The sequence below is a fragment of the Euleptes europaea genome, chromosome 1 (assembly GCF_029931775.1).
Source record: "Euleptes europaea isolate rEulEur1 chromosome 1, rEulEur1.hap1, whole genome shotgun sequence".
Classification (NCBI taxonomy): domain Eukaryota; kingdom Metazoa; phylum Chordata; class Lepidosauria; order Squamata; family Sphaerodactylidae; genus Euleptes; species Euleptes europaea.
The window spans coordinates 102,796,719-102,819,946 of NC_079312.1; the positions used below are offsets into that span (position 1 = coordinate 102,796,719).

The 23,228-nt window shown below is 41.9% G+C and overlaps 1 protein-coding gene across 1 annotated transcript in view; it reads right to left on the reverse strand.

The window, feature by feature from the left end:
• Positions 1-952: 952 nt before the first annotated feature.
• Positions 953-23,228, reverse strand: part of CREBRF (CREB3 regulatory factor) — a 32,133-nt gene continuing 9,857 nt past the window's right edge. Inside the window, exons 2-9 of the mRNA XM_056858144.1 lie at positions 13,659-13,845; positions 12,360-12,485; positions 9,979-11,044; positions 7,140-7,334; positions 5,543-5,732; positions 4,946-5,019; positions 4,122-4,247; positions 953-1,187 (exon numbers count right to left, since the gene is read on the reverse strand). Of these exons, the coding sequence (XP_056714122.1) occupies positions 1,072-1,187; positions 4,122-4,247; positions 4,946-5,019; positions 5,543-5,732; positions 7,140-7,334; positions 9,979-11,044; positions 12,360-12,485; positions 13,659-13,772 (2,007 nt within the window). The 5' untranslated portion in view covers positions 13,773-13,845 and the 3' untranslated portion in view covers positions 953-1,071. The remainder of the gene's footprint in view (positions 1,188-4,121; positions 4,248-4,945; positions 5,020-5,542; positions 5,733-7,139; positions 7,335-9,978; positions 11,045-12,359; positions 12,486-13,658; positions 13,846-23,228) is intronic.

The following is a 23,228-nucleotide window of genomic DNA, read 5'->3' on the forward strand; positions in this document are numbered from 1 at the left end:
ATAGTTATGTATGAATGCTCCTTCTGTAGATAATTGGACCCAAAGAGAGAGAAATTCACAGTTCAGTAAGATCCCTAACCCTGACCTTTAATTTTTTTCTTTTTATACATTCAGTACAGTATCATGTAAGCTGTGCAAAACTTTACTTAAACTGGCAGTTTGCCATATCAGTTGCATTTGTCTTTGGTACAAAAATAAACAATCGCATTAATGTGCAAGTATTTTGTTTTCTTCCGGCCAAGTACCGAAATTGAGTATTCTAGAGCCATCTTTTATACAATACATAGACTCTGTGGCATATCTACATTTTCAACATATTCCTATATACATTCAAAATTTGTAAGAGCTGGAACAAATACGTTAAACCCCATGAGACCATCTATACATCTTGTCCCCCCACAAGGGTTTCTCATCATACAAAAGTCTTTTTTTTTACCAGCTTATAGTTGTATTTCTCCCCACCCGCCCTCCCTCCCCCTTAATACAAGGCACAAAGAGTATACATTTTTTTCTTACTTGCACAGACATTTAAATACCGTATCAAGCTCAGAAAATTATATATATTTTTATATGGCACACTAGCTTTATTGCCAGGTGTGCTATGTACAAGTTATGGTTGCAAAGAAAACTTACTGTTTTAATTTAGAACAAAAAGAGCAATAATTCTAAAAACAAAACCCTTAATGAGAGGGTTTTTTAATTTTAGTTAGAGCATAAACCTATTATAATGTTTGGCATTTTGCAAGAATTTTATTTGCAAAACCATGTACTGCTCCTATGTTAAGTTATATAATCTGGTCCTAGATAAACTTAATTTTAAAATGAATATGTAAGCCACCACATTTATGCCAGAAGCAGACTTAAACTACGAGGTTTATGCTCCAAAATGCCATTAAGCATTTTATATCATGCTTTCACGCATCTTACTACATTGCTCTAAAAAGGAAAAAAATGATTCAACTTAAACTGTGTTTTAAATAATGCTAAACTCACATGCAGACCAGAATTTTACAATGTAGTACATGACACAGGCAGAGTTCTGACGAATGAAAATGGATAAACTAATATCTGCTAAACTTTTGATGTAGGTATTCGAAGCCCGACGAGGCCTCCTGTAGGATCTCCTTCTGCTGTTTTCTCTAAAACCTGGTTCACAAATTCAGATGTTTGCTCAGCTACAGGTGGTCCTGGAAGAATGAGCAAGATGCCTCTTTAGAATGTTACTAAGATACTTGATTTTGTCGCCCCCAACCAAGCTAATCAAGATTTGTTAGTGCATAGTGCATACCAAATAGTTTCTAGATCTCTTGGTGTTCAGCAACTTCAAAGAATTTGGAACTAGCAACAGGCTGGAATCCCATGATCTATCAGTGGAAGGCACTGACACTTTGGCATACTTACCTCCCCATGGTTGCAAAACATGGACTAACAGCCACATAGGTCAAGGGGCTGCAGTGGGGAAGGCACAGAATCATGTTTTTCTCCCTAGCCTGTTAGAGAAGTTTTGCTGACAGAAGATGCAGGCAGATGATTCTCCCTTCTTCCCAAAGGGCATGGCAATTATCCGTGGGTAGGGTTGCCAACCTCCAGGTAGTAGCTGGAGATCTCTTGCTATTACAACTGATCTCCAGCCAATAGAGATCAGTTCACCTGGAGAAAATGGCCACTTTGGCTATTGGACTCTATGGCATTGAAGTCCCTCCCCTCCCCAAACCCCACCCTCCTCAGGCTCCACCCCAAAAACCTCCTGCCAGTGGTGAAGAAGGACCTGGCAACCTGATCCGTGGGGGTTCTGCAACCTTGGGAATCAATTTTCCCAGGGCTAGACTAGCTTGTCCCACCAGAGGTCAAATGTTGACTCCCATATGCTTATCAAGTAGGTGAACAGAACTAGGACATCATAAACATTTTAAAAATATTAGCTAAAGGCAAAAGATTAGGAAGATGGATTAATAATGAAGAGACTGTATACGCAATACTTGGATAGGCAGCAATATTGCCAAAAAGGCTTTAGCAAAATACACTAACTGCAATCATGGAATTGTTGAGCCAGCGTGGTGTAGTGGTTAAGACTCTAATCTAGAGAACCGGGTTTGATTCCCCATTCCTCCACATGAAGCCTGCTGGGTGACCTTAGGCTAGTCACAATTCTTCCAGAACTCTCTCAGCCCCAGCTACCTCACAATTTGCCTGTTGTGGGGGAGGGGGATTGTAAAATGCTTTTCAACTCCTTACAGTAGAAAAAAGCAGGGTTCAAAAACCAACTCTTCCTCAAGTTCAAGGCCTTTTCAGACCACTGAAGATGAAGGCTAAACTGTTTTAGTGGGTCATTACTGCTGGCTTTAATTTATCACCAACAGCACAACTTCCTATTCCTGTAGGGTAACCATACTGTGCAGCACAGCCAATAGCCATAACGCTGGGCTTATTTCAGGATACTGTCCTGTATACTGCCATGCTGGAAAAGTTAGACCAAGTAAGTAAGAGAGAGAGGGAAAAAGAACAAGGGAACAGTTAACTGAACTGTAGGGATACTGAAAGGAAAGGAGATAACCTTGCTGGTGTTTATCATTTTGTGTTTAAAAACAAAGTAAAAATTTATTGCCAGTTATTTTTAGCCAGAAGAGGAAGAGGAATTTTGATACCGGTAATTATGGATGCAATAGGTGCTGAAATGTTGATGTAATACCCCACCCATTTATCACAGCCATAATGGATTTATTTGATTGAGAGAGGATTCTCTTTTACTCAGAAATTCCATTCGGCCTACCAAGTCCCGGAAAATGAGTTTCCAGCACAACAGGCATACTTGCTGAGGAAATTTAATTGGACAGTATGCAGCAAGTTAGTAAGGGTTGCATATTCCTGCATAAACCCAACTAGAAAGGCCCCCTGCACTAATTTTAGACCGTATTAATCAAAGCATGGTATCAGAGATTTCACAAGAGGTCAAATAATTTGCAGCACTGCGTTTCAACTGAAAACCCACTACCCCAGCATCAATCAGGGTGTTCTTAACCTTGGGAAAATTTCAGAGCAGAGTTTTGACTGAGAGAAAAGATTAAATCAGGGACATGTGATAGACTTCAAAGTGCTGGAGGGAAAAAGATGAATATGCACTGAAGACAAGGTGAAAGCTACAAGGATGAAATATCTAGATGCAGTAGCAGGAAAAAGTTGCTGACTTCTAGAACCATTCAGGAATGGAACACTACTCTGCTAACTGATGCCGCACAGGCACCACTTAGGTATATTTTAGGTATCAACATACTCCAAAAGCAGGGGTGTCAGATTAGATCAGGGGTCCCCAACATTTTGAGCCTGTGGTCACCTTTGGAATTCTGACACAGGGTTGGGTGCACAGCCACAAAATGGCTGCTGTTGGAGGTGGAGTAAACCACAAAATGTCAGGGAGTGTATGTATAGCTTTAACAGTAATTCTTCAACATTTTAGGCAGAAACTCTGCTTAACAGGACACCTCTTAAGTTGAACATATTGTTTAACAAATTTTCTTGCTTACATACAGCTTCTCTTCAGTCACACAGCGAAGACAGCTGCTGCTAAAGCAAAGCCAGTCAGAAGCCCAGTTGGGCAAAAGCCCCACCTGGCCCTGGCCCACTTTCTAAATATGCTTGGTGGGTACCAGGGCACCCACTGGCGCCATGTCAAGGACCCCCTGGATTAGAGCAATAGCTTTCATCTTCAGTTTCAGCATCTGCAGACTAAAAAGGACTGTCTCAAATTATAGTACCCGAAGAAGCACTGGCCTGAGTTTTATGTAGCTTCAGTGTAAGGGATTGGTGAAAACTGATTTATCCTGCCTTCCCACTAAGCAGTTGTGAATCCTGAAAGCACAACAATGAGGGTTGGTGGGATCCACAGGGACAAAAAAGCTGTACAGTATGAAAGGCTGCATTGAGGATAGAAAGTGAGGGGGAAACCATCCAATTTCCTTGCTTTCCTCTCACCCACGCAGCCTCCTGCATTGCACGGCTTGCCGTCTACATGGGGCGCCCCCAGCTCTCATCACTGTCTTTGTGGGACTCACAGGCAGCTGCTTCTTTCATCTGCTTCTTTCCCCAGCTTCCTCCATCAAACACAACATTTGATATTTACTTACCTAAAGTATCTTTGACAAGCACATCAAACTTCTGTCCCATATTGGTTCCTCTGTCGTCCTTAGGACTCTGCTGCACTCTATTCACAATTTCTTGCTTGATGGAATTGATGACAAACAGCAAGTTATCTGCAGAAGAGGTAAAGTGACAGCATGAGCCTCCCACACTGCAACCTTTTAGGAGGGAAGATCACACCTCCCTAAGTGTACGCGCCATGCCTACCATAATGCACTATTTATACCCAGCTTTTCTCCCAGGTAGGGGCCCAAAACAATAATGAAGGTTCTTAACACAATTCATTGCTTAAAGTTTTATTTTGACTTATAAGCTCCATAACTTGGCTTTATGTATGAATAAAACGAACAACTATGGATTTAGACTGCTAGCTGGCAAAACTTCATAGGCTCAAGTCATTCTTAAAATCTTGATTGTCTAGAGCAACCCATCGATACAGAAAACTACCAGGCTTCAGGCCCTGATAAACTGACTCAGGTAAAAGGTAAAGGTCCCCTGTGCAAGCATCGGGTCGTTCCTGACCCATGGGGTGACGTCACATCCCAACGTTTACTAGGCAGACTATGTTTACGGGGTGATTTGCCAGTGCCTTCCCCAGTCATCTTCCCTTTACCCCCAGCAATCTGGGTACTCATTTTACCGACCTCGGAAGGATGGAAGGCTGAGTCAACCTTGAGCCGGCTACCTGAAACCAACCTCTGTCGGGATCAAACTCAGGTCGTGAGCAGAGCTTGGACTGCAGTACCGCAGCTTATCACTCTGACTCAAGCCACCAGTTAATCCATATTTTTATTTTTAAAATATGGCTTACCATATTCTGTGTTGAGACCCCACAGTTTCACTTTGTTGGCTTCATACTGGGCCTTCTTTTTTAGTCGGCAAGCCCTGTGATATCGGGAGGGAGGAAAAAATCAGTAAGCGATGAAAAAAATATATCTAATCATGTCAGAGTATACATGAGTCCTGTATTATAGTGGTTATCAGTGCAACCAAGTCTTGGATTCTATGGCCTACTGTTCAGAATACCACATGATACCACAATTCCTCTACTGAAGGAACTATCTTATCCCTCTCCAGATATTCATGGCAACATTAGTTCTACAAGGTATTACAACTTTCAGAAATTCACTAATATGTGCAATTAGATTTCTGCTAGCCCCTGTCATAGTTGAAGATCTGCCAGCTCTCTGCAGAATCCAATCAAATTTTTGTCATATTGGTGGTGGTGGTGGGGAAAGACAGCATAATACATGTTTCCAGGTACAAGAATACACCTCTGTGATATCACAAACTGGTTGGTGTTGTTTCTCCTAATCAACCATGTTGAAAATGTTGACTAAGGAAAGAGAGATCCTTACTTGTACAGAGCATAAAAAGCCAGTTGTAAAATAAATGAAATAATCATTACCTGGAGGCTAACTTATTTTTTTCTTTCCTTGACCTTGGTCTAGCCGTTAAGGGAAGTTCACTGACTGGAGTCAAGTCACTGATCACTTTATTCAGTTTCCTCAGTTCATTCCCAATTTGTAGCAGTTTTTTAGGGTTGGGAGTCAAGTCTTCTACATCAGTCCTTCGTGACTTCTTAACAGCGTATTTCCCTATTTAAATGAATACAAAAACTGTGTTATCTGATGCCAGTGTACTGTAAGCTCCATTCAAATCCTCTGATTACTTTTTAAACACAGCCTCTTTTGGCTCTTTCCTGTTAATTATCCAGCACAGTATATGACCTAATACAACTGGGAGGCTTTTGCAGACTCCAAAGATGGTGCAGGTACAGAGCTTTACTAGCAGAGACCCTGCGCGCAAAGGAGAAATGACAGAGTGTCACAGAGACAGCCAGAAATATAGAGAAGTGGTTGCTGGTCTTGACTATAAAGATCATTGAAGACATTTCTGCAGGCCAGAATCAGAGCTGCCCTGGTTCCCTTAGTTAAACACTGGAAAATGTCAAATGGACAGCTAAGAAACCCAGAATAGTACAATCTTGCAGAGAGGCCACAAAGAAACTACAGATGAAGATAAAAATAATATAATTAATATCAATAGATAATAGTAGGTACTGGGGTCCAGGAGTGAGAAACATCTGAAAATGGCAGGAATATCCAGCTAGCGATAAAAGTAAAGACACAGTTTAAAGATGGGGCATACTGATTTGGGGCCAACAGATCACCATATAACCATGAGAAACTTGTGATCTTATTTATTTTCTTTATAAGTAGCCGCCAAAATGTATTAACAGCATTTATATACTTTAAAATGATATCTGAGTACAGGCAACTTGGTACCGTGTTTGAAGTTTAGATATTTAGTTAGCCACCTACATGATCCCTGTCAGGGGGGACAGCTGGCTATAGCTGGAAGATAATTTTGAAAAAACCATGAACACTGGGATCTGAATTATCAGCTGCCTCTTAGACAAGGCTCATCTAGTGGCCGGTTTATCCTTAGTAAGGAACAATAAACAGGCTCAAGTAATTGCTCTCCTTTAATTATCTATGTAGATATCAATGGGTGGTATTATCATATTCTTTTAAATCAGCCAGTGTAAAGAATGTTAAGTAGTTACATTTTTATTTAAAGATAAATGTAAGCAAAGATCGAGTACAACACCGATAACCAACCAAAAACATCATTGTGGTGGACCTATTGCCAGATGGTTCATGACCTGATATCGGAAAGCCAACTAGACACCTAAGGCTTCTTAAGTGCATACTTATATATCAATCATGCCTGACCAGAGGCATCCAGAACAGGCGTTCTGTGGATGCAAGGCAGATGGTCAGGGAAAGGGACTGAAATATATTTAGTATAGTTCATCTTGCCTCTGGTTTGCAAAATCACCCAAAACCTAGAAATGCAGAAAAATTATCAATGAATCTTCACAAACTACATTTATCAATGCCTCCATATCTCTCTCTCTAAGGGGAGATAAGCTTGCCTTCTTCATTGCTGTATGACACAAACTGGAAAACAGAGTTAGATTGTTTGGAAATCATATTTACCGTGATGTAATCCATTCTTCTGATACATGTTACTTGGTAATGTATCACGATTCCACTCAGATGGCCTCAGCATTCTCTCCTGCTGTGACGGTGTCAGTTGCTCGCTATACTCCCAGAAATATCGTCGCTTGCCTCTTTTCCGACAAGATATTGCAGTCATTTCTTTCAAGTCCTCTACAGAATCATTTTCATATCCTAAAAAAGTAATAAAGTCATAGGTTAACTTCTCCCATGGCAAAAGGAACAGAGTTGAAATGAGGAGAATCTCTTCAAAGTACAGGGAAAGGAAGAAAGTGGGAAATAGGCAACTTGTCAGTCATTCCAAATAGTAAAGTTGTGATCACAAAAGCAGGTAAAGTTGGGCCACCCTCAAACAAACCAGACGTTTGTACATACTTGGGTGACTTTACAAGCAGGCAGAAAAGTATGACTCTAAATTAACCAAACAAAAAACCCAGCCTGAGGGAAATATGAAAAACTCCAAAAATGAAGAATGCTCAGAGCAATTCAGTGAAAAAGGGAAGAGAAAGAAGCAGAGGAGAATTAGCCTGCTCAAAAGAAGAAGAGTTGGTTTTTACACCCCAATTTTCTCAGCTGAAAGGAGTATCAGAATGTTGTCAAAGGCTTTCACGGTCAGAGTTCATCGGTTCTTGTAGATTAACCGTGCTGTGTGACCGTGGTCTTGGTATTTTCTTTCCTGACGTTTCGCAAGCAGCTGTGGCCGGCATCTTCAGAGGAGTAACACTGAAGGACAATGTCTCTCAGTGTCAAGTGTGTTGGAAGAGTAATATATATAGTCAGAAGGGGGTTGGGTTTGAGCTGAGTCATTGTCCTGCAAAAGTATCAAAGGTAATGTGCTAATCATTGTCCTGTAAGTATCAAGATAATGTGCTAATGAGGGTGTGGTATGTTAATGTGGAACCATTGTATCCTGAAGTGATCTGTTAACATGTGGAATCCAAAGCTAATCTGCATGGCTATTGTGGACTGTAATCTTTGTTAGTGTGGAGTTTTTCAAGACAGGAAGCCAAGCCTTATTCATTCTTAAACTCTCTTCTTTTCTGTTAAAGTTGTGCTGATGTTTATGAATTTCAATGGCTTCTCTGTGCAATCTGACAAAATAGTTGGTAGAACTGTCCAGTATTTCAGTGTCTTGGAATAAGACCTTGTGTCCTGTTTGGGTCAGTCCATGTTCAGCCACTGCTGATTTCTCAGGTTGGCCAAGTTTGCAGTATCTTTCATGTTCTTTTATTCTTGTTTGTATGCTGCGCTGTGTGGTCCCGATGAAAACTTGTCCACAACTGCAAGGTATACGATATACTCCTGCAGAGGTGAGGGGGTCTCTTTTGTCTTTTGCTGATCGTAGCATCTGTTGTATTTTCTTGGTGGGTTTAAACACTGTTTGTAGGTTATGTTTTTTCAAAGGTTTCTCCATCCTATCAGTGACACAGGGTCTTATTCCTAGACACTGAAATACTGGACAATTCTACCAACTATTTTGTCAGATTGCACAGAGAAGCCATTGAAATTCATAAACATCAGCACAACTTTAACAGAAAAGAGAGTTTAAGAATGAATAAGGCTTGGCTTCCTGTCCTAAAAAACTCCAGACTAACAAAGACTACAGTCCACAATAGCCATGCAGATTAGCTTTGGATTCCACATGTTAACAGATCACTTCAGGATACAATGGTTCCACATTAACATGCCACATCCTCATTAGCACATTACCTTTGATACTTTTGCAGGACAATGACTCAGCTCAAACCCAACCCCCTTCTGACTATATATATTACTCTTCCAACACATTTGACACTGAGAGAAGCTGTCCTTCAGTGTTACTCCTCTGAAGATGCCTGCCACAGCTGCTAGCGAAATGTTAGGAAAGAAAATACCAAGACCACAGTCACACAGCCCGGATAACCTACAAGAACCGAGTATCAAAACGGTTTACAATCTCCTTCCCTTCCTCTCCTCACAACAGACACCTTGTGAGGTAGGTGGGGCTGAGAGAGTTCAGAAAGAACTGTGACAAGCCCAAAGTCATCCAGTAGGATTCATGTGGTGGAGTGGGGAATTGAACCCAGTTCTCCAGATTAGAGTGCCCGTTGGCCTTCGTGCTGTGCCGACTGGGCCCGGCGGCAGCGGGGCAGCGGCTGGGCGAGCTGGTGCGCGAGCAGCTGGCGCCGGCCGCCGGCCTGGTGGGCGTGCTGCTGCGGGAGGAGGAGGCGGGCGGGGCGGCCCCACCCCAGGCCAAGCGGGAAGCGGCGCGCCTCCGGCTGGAGGCACTGCTGCGCCGGGCCTGCGCCCCCCGCCGGCCCGCCCCGCACCAGGCGACGGCGCTCCAGGCAGCCCACTACAGCCCCGGAGCCCCGCAGGGCGCAGCGCCCGTCCGCGCCGCCGCCCTCCAGCTGCGAGCAGGTGTGACGCCCCCCCCCGCCCCCTGGCGTGTCTCCAGGCGGGGTGGAACAGTTTAAAGACCCCCCCCCCGCCAGGCTTCCCGGGAGTCCCGGGAAGCCTGGTGTGTGGGGGGGTTTAAACTGCTTCGTCGGGCAGCTGGGGGGGTTTAAACTGGCTCTCAAAAGAAATGTCAATTGTTGTACTGTTAATATTTGGCTCTGTTGACTAAAGAGTTTGCCGACCACTGCCTTAAGGCATAAAACAACCTCTCAACAGTGATATTGTTTTCTCAGTTGTGACTGCCAAGTAATTTAAAATTCTTCAACAAAATGTGCCATGTAAGTCATTAGTCTTGTCCCAATTCAAAATTACATCCCCACTCCCACAGTGCTTGCTTAGTGGAGGTTGCAACCCGGTTACAGACAATAAACTTAGTTACCTGGTTCAGAAAAAGTATCACTGATATCATCATCTTTGTCATCCTCATAATCCTCCTCGTCGTCATCATTTTCAGACAGTTCATGCTCACTGCCAAACCCTTCATCGTGGTCTTCATCTTCCACATCTTCCTCCTCATCTTCATCCTCATCAGGTTCAGCTTTGATTGCCTGCTCAGCCAAGCTGTCCGTGACAAAGAGAGAATAATTGTGTTCTTCCTTTTTCTGTGATGGATCTGAAACCGATGTGCTGGCAGAGAGATTGCTCTCCTCAGCGATTAGTCCTGGAGTGTCCTGGGGTGGAGTGAGGAGCAGCGCCTGAGTCTCTTTAAAAGGCAAAATTGGAGCACTGTGACTTTGAACGGAGTCGACCCCTTTCCGCTCTTGTTTCTTTGCTACAGCTCCACAGTAGCAAGTATTTTCTTTTGCAGCATCAGCGTAAGCCTGGTTCATTGCAGACCTACTCTGGGGTGCAGGATTTATTTTTACTTTTGCCTTTTTAACATAATCTTTACACTCAACATGAATGTTCACCTTCTCATTGCTGTACACATTGGTCTTCACCATGATTTGTGTGCTTGAATTGGCCTTGCTTGCTTTTTGAGCAAATTCTGATAAAGGTGCCTCAGCTTGAGCAGTCTTGGACGAACAAACTGGGGCTGCTGCTCTGGTTGTGATCTTCTTTGCTGGCAGAGACGTCAACTGGCTTTGTTTTACATTGAACAGCAATTCTGAATAGCACAGTGGATCTGAGACAGGCTGAGAGTCCTCACTGTTGAGCTGTGCCAGAGTTGGAGTTTTACTGATCACCTCTTCATCCTGGTATGGGCTTGAAAAATCATCAAGGCCCAGATAATCCACCTCTTTTGTTCCCCAGATGTCACAGTTGGTTAATTTGGTGTACTTCGTCAAATCTTCACAGTAAGTGTCCCACTGTTCCCACTTTGAAGGGAGAGGCATTTCAGTATCCAGAATGTCTGTAAAAGATTCCAGGTTCTCAAGATCTTTACAGTCCTCTACAGAAAGGAGGTTGTCCCTGGAACCCTGCTGGTAATCCATTTCTCTGTCCTAGAAAGTTGTAATAAATAAGTTAAATTTGTTGTCCTTTTCAGCCACACTATAGGCTAATTTACATGGGTCACCTATGCCTTTAATTCTATTTATACCGAAAAAGGACACAACAGTACAAGCCACTTTGTCAGTTTTGAATCAAAAACTGATGACAGCAATTTTAATGCCCAGTTCAATGCTTGACTGCCAGCAAAAAAAACCCCATCAATTATAACTGCCAATAAACAAATTCTTTTAAACTAGACAAGCTGTTTGGTTGTCAGTGACACTAGTAAAATACAAAAGGTATAAGGAGAAGAGATAACACACGTTTATCATGTATGAACATACAACATCCAGACTCTGAAGTACTTTATTTTAGTTAGATTGTTATCTACCTTACTTTTTAGTATCCTTCATATAAAATGCTAATAGTTTTAGATAAACTTTGATGCAGAAAACAGAAAGAATGGAACACTATTTGCTTAAGGACAAGATTAAGGCAAAAGCACAACAGAGGGTTTCAGATTTTGCTTAGGTTGACAACAGTTAATAGTACCCTGTATCTAGCATGTGGCTGGGACTTAATAAATGTAAACTGCAACATTACAAGATAAGTAACAATAGTTTTAGCTTGAAGATTTAGATCACGTGGAATACACACACAAGGAAGCCTGAAGAGACCGTTCTTTCCCATCCACCCCCCTCACTAGCCACCTCCCCCCTGGAGATCTGCAAGAAGTTGCTGCTGGAAGTTGCAGGACTTGCAAAGACAACAAGTCATAACTTGGAAAGCTGCACTGAAAAGGAAGGACCAGGCTGGCACCACTCCTATGCCAACAGAATTTCCACCGACAAAACAGGAAGGAGAGGGTGATTCCACCCTGCCCCCCCGCCATTTGTGCATGCGAGTCCTGTAGCCTCCAGCCTTAACGTTTTGGAGGGCTGGAAGGAGCCATGTTCGGTCCACATAGGATCCAAGATGAAACATCACAACTAAAAAGGCAAGTTTTTCCTTGCATATTTCCTTGAATGTAGCCGGGCGAGAAAGCAACGTTTTTCAAATTAGCTCAGTCAGTAAAGCAGCTCCTCAGTAAAAAGGTATGCCAAAGCTTTGTTTGTTTGTTTGTCTCTTGGCCAGATTTTTCAACCTTTCGTTGGCAAGAGGCCACTGTTGCCGGGCTGATGAATTCAGGCTTCCTCAATTAGTGATTAAATTTAATAAAGAAATACATTAAACTAGGCTTTGCTGAACAGATTTCTGCAGGCCATACACCCTCTCATTTCACAAAAGGCCAAGCTATGATTAAGAAGAAAATGAAAGTCAACTTACCAATTCATACATGAAATCTGGATCAGAACTGCTAGCCAAGAGGTCTGTGCTCATCAAAGTCTGTTCTGAAAACATGTGGCTTCGAAAGGCATCCCCAAAAGGAGGGTCCATTCCACTCACACTAGGCTACAACAGAAGTTTATTAGTGTTGTTTTTTTAAGCCAGGATTTTTTGAGTTTTCTCTTTGTTAAACATCAGTCATTTATGACATCCAGAACACATGATTTCTCTCTAGATTCTATATTTAGGTTTAGTCACCTATTACTACATCCCCCACTTATTTGGTTGTCTGAGGGAAGGGTACACTGGTTTGCTTGACTGCTGTATACAAAGTAAATCTATTTGTCAACTGGCATTCCCAAATTTTAGTAAAGATAAGGTCAAAAGTTTGAGCATTTTCACTAACAAGGAAAAGATGTGACAGAGACAAATTGCACACTTTCACGTCATGTCTTTCTTTTGGTTTTGTATGCAGCATGCCAATTGGTCCACATTTCTATAGTGCTAGGTGAGGCCACTACTGCTGAACAGCCTCACTGTTCACAAGGGGCTCAGGTTGTAAGATAAGACAACATGCACTTCCAGACACAGATAATATAGAAGTTGGCCATCCCTGATCTAAATGATCTTCTAAAGAACTTGGGTTCTTGATGCAACTGCTGCCTAGCAGTTCACTGTCCTGCAACTAAGATTCTACTCCTACATAGTCCCCCCCCCCTTTGCTGGTGAAAACGTTGGCGGGACCTGCATGGCAGATACACAAATCTTTTCGCTGATGCAAAACCATGATAATCTCACCTCTACATTTCTTTAGCTTTCGTTGCCATGCCCTGCAAAGCCACAGGGGTCACTCTCTCCAGAACTGGAGACTTTCGTTAAAAATTACACAGCTGTCCAGCTTTCTTTCTGCTGTACATGTTTCTGTCTCCAGCTTTGGCCCCTCTCCCTCACAGACAAGGTCAAGACCCCTCATACATTTTTGTTAGCCCGACAGATGCAGATGGATGCGCAAGAATAACATCCAGTTTTATCAATTATTTCCTCTTCCTTGCTCTTCCCCTTGCCTACTATTTATGTATTAAGTAATGCTCTAGGAACAAGACTAAGAGGACTACTTCCTAATTCTACTCCCATTCTCCGTCTGGCAGCTGCTCTGCTACTTGCTGTTTCCAAGTCCCAGGAAACAAACAGGATAATTTGTTACGATTAAAGATATTGTAATTTACTGTGCATCATTATTATGGTCTGTTCTTTATATACCAACTACTGATAAATCAATATAAATTACTGGTAAGTTACCTGAGGCATTTCTAGGCCCAGATCCTCCAAGTTCAATTCCAAACTTTTAGTTTTCCTTGCCTGTAACTTCCTTTCCAGCTTTTCTTCAGGGTTAGTAGGTAGCATATAACTCATGCAGTGGAGAGTCACAGATTTTCTCTCAAAAAAGCTTCACGTTGACTACATGGAACTCTTCTTTCTCTGGGGACTTTGAAATAAAAACAAAATATTTATTGACAATAACATTTGCAATTTTTTTGTTTGGACATTTCTGAATGAGAGAAGTTTGCACCGCCTACTGTGTAGCATTCCACTAAAACAACTTGGGTTGTATTTACTTTGTAAATTTGCAAGTTGCATTTCTTATACAAAACTATACTGTGGTAAGATGACGTGCAGTAGCTACCACTGTAGTTTAGTGAGAAAAAGTCTCCTAAGGTGGAAGTCTGAAAGAGTCAAGGCCTACAATCCACAGGCATTGTCTGAACAGGAAAATATGGTGGATGGAAACACCACAGTGTGAGAACTGTAATCATTTTTAACAAGTGATAAACTACAGTAGTGGCAGCTTAGTTAAAAAAACAGTAAATTCAGTACTTTGAAGACTACTTGAACAACTTCATTAAGGTGCAAGCTGCTTTAATAAGAGAGATAAATAAGACTTTTCCAGGTGTGCCATCAAGAAGGTGTTTTACATTTACATGCAAGTTATACGTATGTACTGTAATGAAAAAAATTGTGTACAGATTTTTAGATGGGGTCTTCCTCCTCTTGAGTAAATAATTTATGGTACAACTCTGCCTTATCCCAGGTGTCAACAGTCACGGTGAATAAACTTCCCAGCCTTGTTCCTCACAATACACAAGACAGTCACAAAGCAAGGCTTTGGTCCGCTGGCTAGGTGTGATCCTGCTCAGCAAAAGATCTTAAGTAACAGCGTTCTCCATAGCTTAAGTATAAGGACAAGAGAACGGGGTCCACAGGTGGACATGAATTTGCTCCTTAAACTTTTCCTGCAACATCCATGCTATTCCATCCTTTTGCCATCCATGGAAGCTGATGAGACTGCACAGCGGTTCACAGCAAGGTGTCACCAAAATATTGACCACACCCAGATTTAAGCTGTCACCTGACTAGCTTCATGTGTTTGGAAGCTGAATTGTACAGAGAATCCAGTGTTTTACCTTCATCCTCAAGGGTTAATCTTCCTTCAGCTGACAGTAAAACACTTAAGTGTGCTTGTTGGATTAACAGGGCCATTTATACAACAAATATTTCAGGGTATAATTAAGGATTAGTTTTCCTAACCAACTACAAAAATGCCATGGCAATATTTTCAATAAATCCTTTATCTTAGCCTTTAGAGTAAAGCTTTCTCTCCAAGTCCGCCCATACAAAAATCTCTAAGCAACATTATGTCAGCATTGCTGACAGATGGCCATCTAACCTCTTCTTAAAAATCTCCAGGGAAGGAGATCTTACCACCTCCCGAGGAAGCCTGTTCCACTGAGAAACCGCTCTAACCGTTAGAAAATTCTTCCTAATGTCTAGACGGAAACTCTTTTGATTTAATTTCAATCCGTTGGTTCTGGTCCGACCTTCTTGAGCAACAGAAAACAACTCGGCACCCTCCTCTATATGACAGCCCTTCAAGTACTTGAACATGGTTATCATATCCCCTCTCAGTCTTCTCTTCAGGCTACACATACCCAGCTCCTTCAACCTTTCCTCATAGGACTTGGTCTCCAGACCCTTCACCATCTTTGTTGCCCTTCTCTGGACACGTTCCAGCTTGTCTACATCTTTCTTAAATTGTGGTACCCAAAACTGAACACAGTACTCTAGTTGAGGTCTAAACCAGAGCAGAGTAAAGCGATACCATCACTTCGCGTGATCTGGACACTATACTTCTGTTGATGCAGCCCAAGGCTGCATTTGCCTTTTTAGTTACAGCATCACACTGCTAACTCATGTTCAGTGTTTGGTCTACTAAGACCCCAAGATCCTTTTCACACACTACTGCTCAAACAAGTCTCCCCCATCCTATAATTATGCATTTGATTTTTCCTACCTAAATGCAGAACTTTACATTTGTCTTTGTTGAAGTGCATTTTATTAGTTCTAGCCCATTTCTCCAGGTGAAAGAGATCAGTTCACCTGGAGAAAATGGCCGCTTTGGAAGTTGGACTCTGGTATTATACCCCACTGAAGTCCCTCCCCTCTCCAAATCCCACCCTCCCCCAAAATCTCCAGTTATTTCCCAACCCAGAGAAGCAACCCTATTGCTATGATGGTTTAAATTTCATCTTAACATTCCAACATGCTTTCTACAACAGGAATAAGCATTTGTGCTCCTAAAAGAAGGTATTCCTTAAAACAGAAATTCTCAGTGTGCCATGAGAAAATTTAATCCTCTTGTGAATCCTCTGTCCACCCACAGAAGAGATGCTGTCCCAACCCCAGGTCTCTACCTGATTCATTGTGCTGGGTTTGTCTCAGCAGGCACCTGGTAATTTTGCCACAGCTCTGCATCAGATTCAATTGAAAGGATTCAATTACTCCCAATGCAGAGATGTAACACAATTACCTGCTTTCAGAGGCAATACATAACACATACAGTTAACTCCTGCAGAATCACAGCAGGGAAGGAAGGAGCCAGCTTTTACTTTTCACATTTTAAAAACACTATAATAATAAAGCCTTTTGGAAGTATGACAAGCAAATTTAACTCAGAAAAAAATCCCTCAAGTATCAGTATTACTGCGCCAGAAGTTTTCTGATATGGACACGTCCCTCAAAAATACTATACTCATATTCAAAAAAGAAAGAATGCCAATAAATAATGTCCCATGTTTTCAGTACATCGATTCTTTTACAATTTCTGCAATACATCACCCATTTGAAATAAAGCCTTAATGCTGGTTCTAGAATTTCTAGCTATTTCAATTTTATTTCAACAAAATTGATGTTCAACTTTTCTGGCAGATTGCCTCAGGGCACCAACTGTGTAACCCTTCAAAACACCGTGAACAGCGAGACTATGGAAAGGAACATCTACACAATAACCCACCCAGTGCTGTGAAGTTTCACACTGGGTTGCAAAAATGCATTTGCTCGTTAGTTACTCCAAGCAGGAGCTCCAATTAAGCTTAGCCGCCAAAATAAGTCCTTTTAATCCTTTACTTTTCATGATGAGACCTTGGGGTAGAGAAAACTGTTGTGCCATTTTAAGATAACCTTCTACGTTGGTATGAAGATGGCATGTTTATAAATTAAGGCTGACACGCCTTCCATTTAGATATTCTATTCCTATTTTTGCTACAAAGCCTGGACAGGTCTTGTTATTTCTCTTTTCAAGGTACAGTTAAAAATTGTACTCGGTGGATGTTGTGAGCTTTCAAGCTGACCTGCATGAATTAAGCTTGGGTCCAAAATAGGACCTAAGCAGCATGCAAGAACATGGGTTCACACATGGGCCTGATTTTGACCTCTACAACCATTGTATCTGCTTCGCAGCTGAGCTCATTAAAAAAAAAGATACTTTGGCTAATTTATCCGTTACTAGGATATTGTCATTCATCTCTTGAAACTCAGCCACACTAAAACCTCTACCCTGAAGCATTTCATCTCACATCACCAATATAATCACTCCATGTAACGGTCAACAAATGTCATTCACAAGCTTAACTTTATACAACTACCACATTTCTGTCATCTTCTTAGGATCATGAGCTTTTACCAGGGTATTCATTTAAGGACTATATCCTGCAAGGAAGCCTGCCTATGCAGAACACTGAAGACTAATCTGAAGTCCCTAGGCATGAGCTGTGACTCAAGCTGTGACAAGTGGAGTGATTTCAATTCTAAACAGAAGTTCTGAATGAAATGAATGACATGCCATTCAGCAGTTTCTACTCAAGACATAGGGTAGCTTCAGTTTCTAGGGTAATTACACTTGCCACAGGTACAAACTAATCCACAAATGTTAAGAAGGAACAGATATCTGACCTATATGCCTGGTTGCCATAGTCAAAGGCACAGCAATGGACACTGGCACACTAAGGTAGAACTTCACCCAGTTGCTCTTCCCCATGGAAAACACCTCTGACTTTACCTCCCTTCCTACTATTTCATGGGTTCCCCTCTCTTTCCTGTTGTGATCTTTGCTCCTCCCCAATATCTCTGTCTATATAAAATCTGTGAGAGACAGAAGGATTTACAGCTTTCATTTGTAACCATTTTTTCTTAGGACGCATTTGTCAGTCATTGGAATAAACTTTCCAAATTTTAAAACTCAATTGGTATTATAGATGGAGGCAAAATGTAGACGGCAGTATAAGATGAGCCACACACATTCTCTCTTCCTTCTCCCCAGAGAAGTTACAAACTGCACTTTAAATATGCAGAGTTCTTGTCTAGAGGTTGGCTTTTAAAGGTGCACTGCTGGATGGCCAGCTGCACAGGAAGAAAGAGCTTTCAAAGGAATTCTGGCAGGTTCTGCTCGTCACACAGAGATGAAAAGGCTTGTCAAAATTTTATCTGCTGCACACTTCTAGTAGATACAGAAGTCTTCTCCTTCTTGCACCTAGATACTGATACACCTAGATGCATCAACTTCCTGCCAACTCTGTAGCATAATTTTGCCTTATAAGCAGCATTCCACACCCATTTCCCTCGATCAAACCCATCACGCTACCCGAATCCTTCTACCTCTTAACACTGCAGCAGCATCCTAGTCCACTTGCTTCATGGTTTCTCTTTCCTTTCTCGCCTAGCCGGAAGGGACAGCAACAATTACAGCCTCTTGTTTTGTTCTTCGGAAACCCACATCTTTTTTGGGCTTGGGGGGGGGGGAGACAAATAAAGACTCCGAACTTTCAAGGATACCAGTGAAACTTCAGCCTCTCTAGTCTCTATCTGTAAACTCTTACTTCTACAACATCGCTATCGTCTTCCAGAAGGTTGCCTTACAAGCTCTGAGAGTGGTGTTTATAAAAATCCCTCTTTCTGTCTGCTGCCTTGTGTACAGAATACTTTAGAGTCAAGGCAGACTGCAATGGCACAAAAGAATCAACCACTCTATTGATAGCAAAAACAATTTTGGTATTCAAGACCATGGTGCCAAATTATGAAAACTGTTTCAAGTTATGAATGTGTCTTTATACAGAAATTTATGCAAACCATCTCATTGGTTATACAGGAATCCTTTGCTTCTCCCATGTTACATAAGCACGTTTGAAGAACGCAGCTGATCTTACAGTCAGTTACCTTTGACAAAACTATTTTAAACCTGATGTGATCACCACAGGCCAACAATTAAAGTTTTATCTGTATCCCCAAATATATATATTAGATGCCCTATTTTCATTATGAAGTTCCCTAGCCCCAAGCATTGCAAAGAAAATCCTGAAAATGTATAGGTAGGTGGATTAGGGGGGTTATGGCACAGAAACAGCTAGGCCATACTGCATCATACACAGCAGTATGTTATCAGGAGCACCCAATTTAACAACAAGCAGAGCAAATGAAGCGGCAACCCTATGTCACTCTCTAGACCAAAGCTTCTTAAACTGAGGGTCGTGACCCCATATGGAGTCGCATAACTGAATGTGGGGGTCGTGAAAAATTCAGCAATGGTATGCAAATTAGTATGCAAATTTGCTCTCATCCTTAATACATGGTAAAATTATATGTATACCAAAGAATTGTTTTAAAAGAAATTTCTTTATGATTTATTATCAGTAAATGTTTGATTTGTATACCTATTTTATATAACTATATACCCGGGATCACGTACAAATTTCTTGGGCGAAAAGCAATTGCGAGTGGAAAAAGCTTAAGAAGCCCTGCTCTAGACTATACCACTTCATATTGCACATGAAAGCCTGCATGGCTGAATGCTTCAGCATGGAAAAAACCTGTTGCACAAAGAAAACTAGCACATGGGAGAGATGACTAGTCTAGAATCCTTATTCCCTAAACTTTGAGTTCTTTATGTGTCGGATTTGTGTCTGGAATGAGAAGTGTTTAGCCACAACTCTCATTTGCTGTCTGGAGTAGTAGTCTAGAAACAAGTTTTCCATCTGTCATGTTATGTTTGCACATGAACAAGCTAGATCGGCATTTCCGTTACTTTCATGCATACAACTTGCTTCTGTCAACTGCTGCATTTCATCAACCGAACTAAAAATGTGATTTTCCACTTTATCTTGTACTGTCATATTTTTAGGAATTCCTCAGTAAATGTAATGTAGCAATTTAAGTAGTATTTCCTCAATACAACAGTATTTTTCAGTTCTGACCACTGCACTGACATATGTACTACGTGTGTGTAAAATGCCATCAAGTCGCAGCCGACTTAGTCTTTTGCCTTGAAAATTCTATGGGGTTGCCTAACAGAGGTGATTTGCCATTGCCTTCCTCTGCATAACAGCCCTAGACTCCCCTGGTGGACTCCCATCCAATTACTAACCAGGGCTGACGCTGCTTAGCTCTGAGATCTGATGAGATCAGGCTAGCCTGGGCTATCATCCGCGACTGAAATATTCCTGCCATATGTAGTAGCCAGGAATATTTCAGTCGCAGATGATAGCCCAGGGCAGAAGTCTGAAGGGTTGAAACAAGGGCTAATGTGCAGAAAAGGAACATACACAATCTAGACTAAAGATGAAAATTGTGAGGTGAAAGGGAGCAAGGAAGAATGGAGAGAAAATGTAAGGGGTACAAGAAGACAAAACAGTACCTGTGGTGTAATGGTTAAGAGCAGCGGACTCTAATCTGGTGAACCGGGTTTGATTCCCCACTCCTCCACATGAGCGGCAGACTGTAATCTAGTGAACTGGGTGGGTTCCCCCACTCCTACACATGAAGCCTGCTGGGTGACCTTGGCCTAGTCACAGTTCTCTCTGAACTCTCTCAGCCCCACCTACCTCACAGGGTGTCTGTTATGAGGAGGGGAAGGGAAGGAGATTGTAAACCAGTTTTATCCTCCTTAAAAGGTAGAGAAAGTCGGCATATAAAAACCAACTCTTCTTCTTCTACCTCAGGAACCAAATTATATGTTAATAGCATGCAAAGGAGTAATTGAGTCCTGCTGCTTTAAAAAAAAGCACTATTTCATGAGGAATTTAGAGCAGAGAAAGAGTATTCATATGTGGGGGTACAGGCTCTTCCTCATCTTCCAGTTATCTATAAATTGCCTTTCCTCAATGGGATTCTAGTTGTTTTTGAAGGGGGACTTCTAGAGCTAACCCAGCAGCTTTTATTTACACAGAATTTTGACACTCCATAGATTAGGATTAATGATAAACTGACAAGATTTCTAGACAGAGGCCAAAGCTCTTCACTACTCATATAAGCCATCATGCCACGGCAGCCAAAAACCCACTGTGTCTGATGGCGACCCTCCAGATGCCCTGGGAAAGCTCCTTAGCAAAGCATGATGAAGACAACCAGCTCTTTGGTCTCCTACATCCAGTAACTGAAAGGTACATACTGCCTTTGTATATAAAGGAGCCTTTCCAACTATTATAGCTAATTGCCAGTGTGATGTAGTGGTTAGTGTTGGACTAAACTCTGGGACACCCAGGATCGATCCTCACTCTGTCATGGAAGCTCACTGAGTGGTCTTGGGCCTGTCACATACTCTCAGTCTAACCTACCACACAGGGTTGTTATGAGGGATAAAACGGAGAAAAGAACGACATAAGCCACTTTGGGTCCCCATTGTCTAGAAAGGAGGAGTATACCTGAAGCAAACAAATGAATGCATTTGTGGTAGGCAAGGTGCATCCTTTCTAGAGCCATCTCAATCCACATGTACAAAATAAACATGGAATATCACAGCTGAGACTTATCACTTCAGAATACTGGGGAGGTAGGGTTGCCAAACTCCAGGTACTAGCTGGAGATCTCGTGCTATTATAACTGATCTCCAGCCGATAGAGATCAGTTCACCTGGAGAAAATGGCCGCTTTGGCCATTGGACTCTATGGCACTGAAGTCCCTCCCTTCCCCCAAACCCCGCCCTCCTCAGACGCCGCCCCAAAAATATCCAGGTATTTCCCAACCCAGAATTGGCAACCCTATGGGGAAGGATCGCATGACTAAATCCTCTCCCAAGAAGAACTTCCTGTCCCTGAAAAGTTATCATGCCTGGGAAAAGACTAAACTTATCTCCAGCATGCTTGTTTCCAACATGTGAGGAAAGCCCATGTGGTTAAATATTCAGTCATGCTGCACCACCTGATTCCTGAAGTGGTACAGTCCCACAAATGCTGCACTATGAGTTACTTTTGAATGCATAGATAGTATTCTAAATACAAATATATAACAGATTTAGATATTCTTGCCATTTTATTTGCCTTAAGTTTCCCATTAACCCCTTCCAATAGTAAAGCGGCTGGTCCTCAATAGGATTTCCAGGCCATCAGGTAATGGCTTTCACATACTCTGGGGACTCTCTGCATATGTAGAAAAGCATGACTTTTCAAACTAACCCAAAGGAAAAACAAGGAAACTGAGGAGGCCTGGCGTGCTGCAAGCAGAGGGTTGCCAACCTCCAGGTGGGGCCTGGTGACCTCCCAGAATTACAACTGATCTCCAGACGAGAGATCAGGTCCCCTGGAGAAAATGGATGCTTTGGAGGGTGGACTCTGTAGCATTATGCCCCACAAATCCAGTTCACCAGATTAGCCTCCGCCACTCATGTGGAAGAGTGGGGAATCAAACCCGCTTCTCCAGATCAGAGTCCACCGCTCTTAACCACTACACCACGCTGGCTCTGTTCATCAGCAAACTTGAGCACCTCACTGTATCCTTGATCCCAGATTATTTGTGAATGAGTTAAACAGTACAGGTACCAATACATGTGTGGGGACCCCTAATTACTTCTCTCCATCATGAAAAACGTCCTTTGGTTGTCCCTTCAGGAAGCTACTAGCTAATAACAGGACCTGTCTGCCCACTTATTCCCTTACTGCTAAGTTTTCTTAACAGTCTTTGGGACAAGACACTGTGGTTTTCCTCCTAAAAAGCAAGGAAACCTAGAAACATAGCCAGTGGCCTGACTATGGTTGCCAATTTGCTTCTAGATCCAATTTAAGCCTTTCACAGTCTAGGATCTACTGAACTCCCTTATACAATTGACTCAGGTTGAAAATACTTCCAACAAATAAAGCCCAATTTCCCCCATAAGGAATAAAAAAGCTAAGAGCTCTGATTTCAGGAAGAAGATTAGTTTCCAATTTACTTCTAAAACTCTTAATATAAAATCTACTTTAGTTGACTACCAGCACTTTTGGTAATCCCCATTTACAGAAGAAACCAAAACCAGCTGAAATGGAAGTGATAGTAAAGTACTTTGAGAGCTAAAACCAGCTGAAATTAAAGTGATAGTAAAGTACTTTGAACACTAGAAATGCAACAGAAAGAAGACAAACAGCTATAGAAATATTGTCTGTCCAACTGGTCTCTTCTCTGACAAGAAATATTGGCCATTTCTCTTAAAATATTGTCCCACAATACTTCTGATGCAAGCAATAAAAGAGAAAGTGAAACAGATAATCATGCCTTTGATTCATGGCTTTAAAA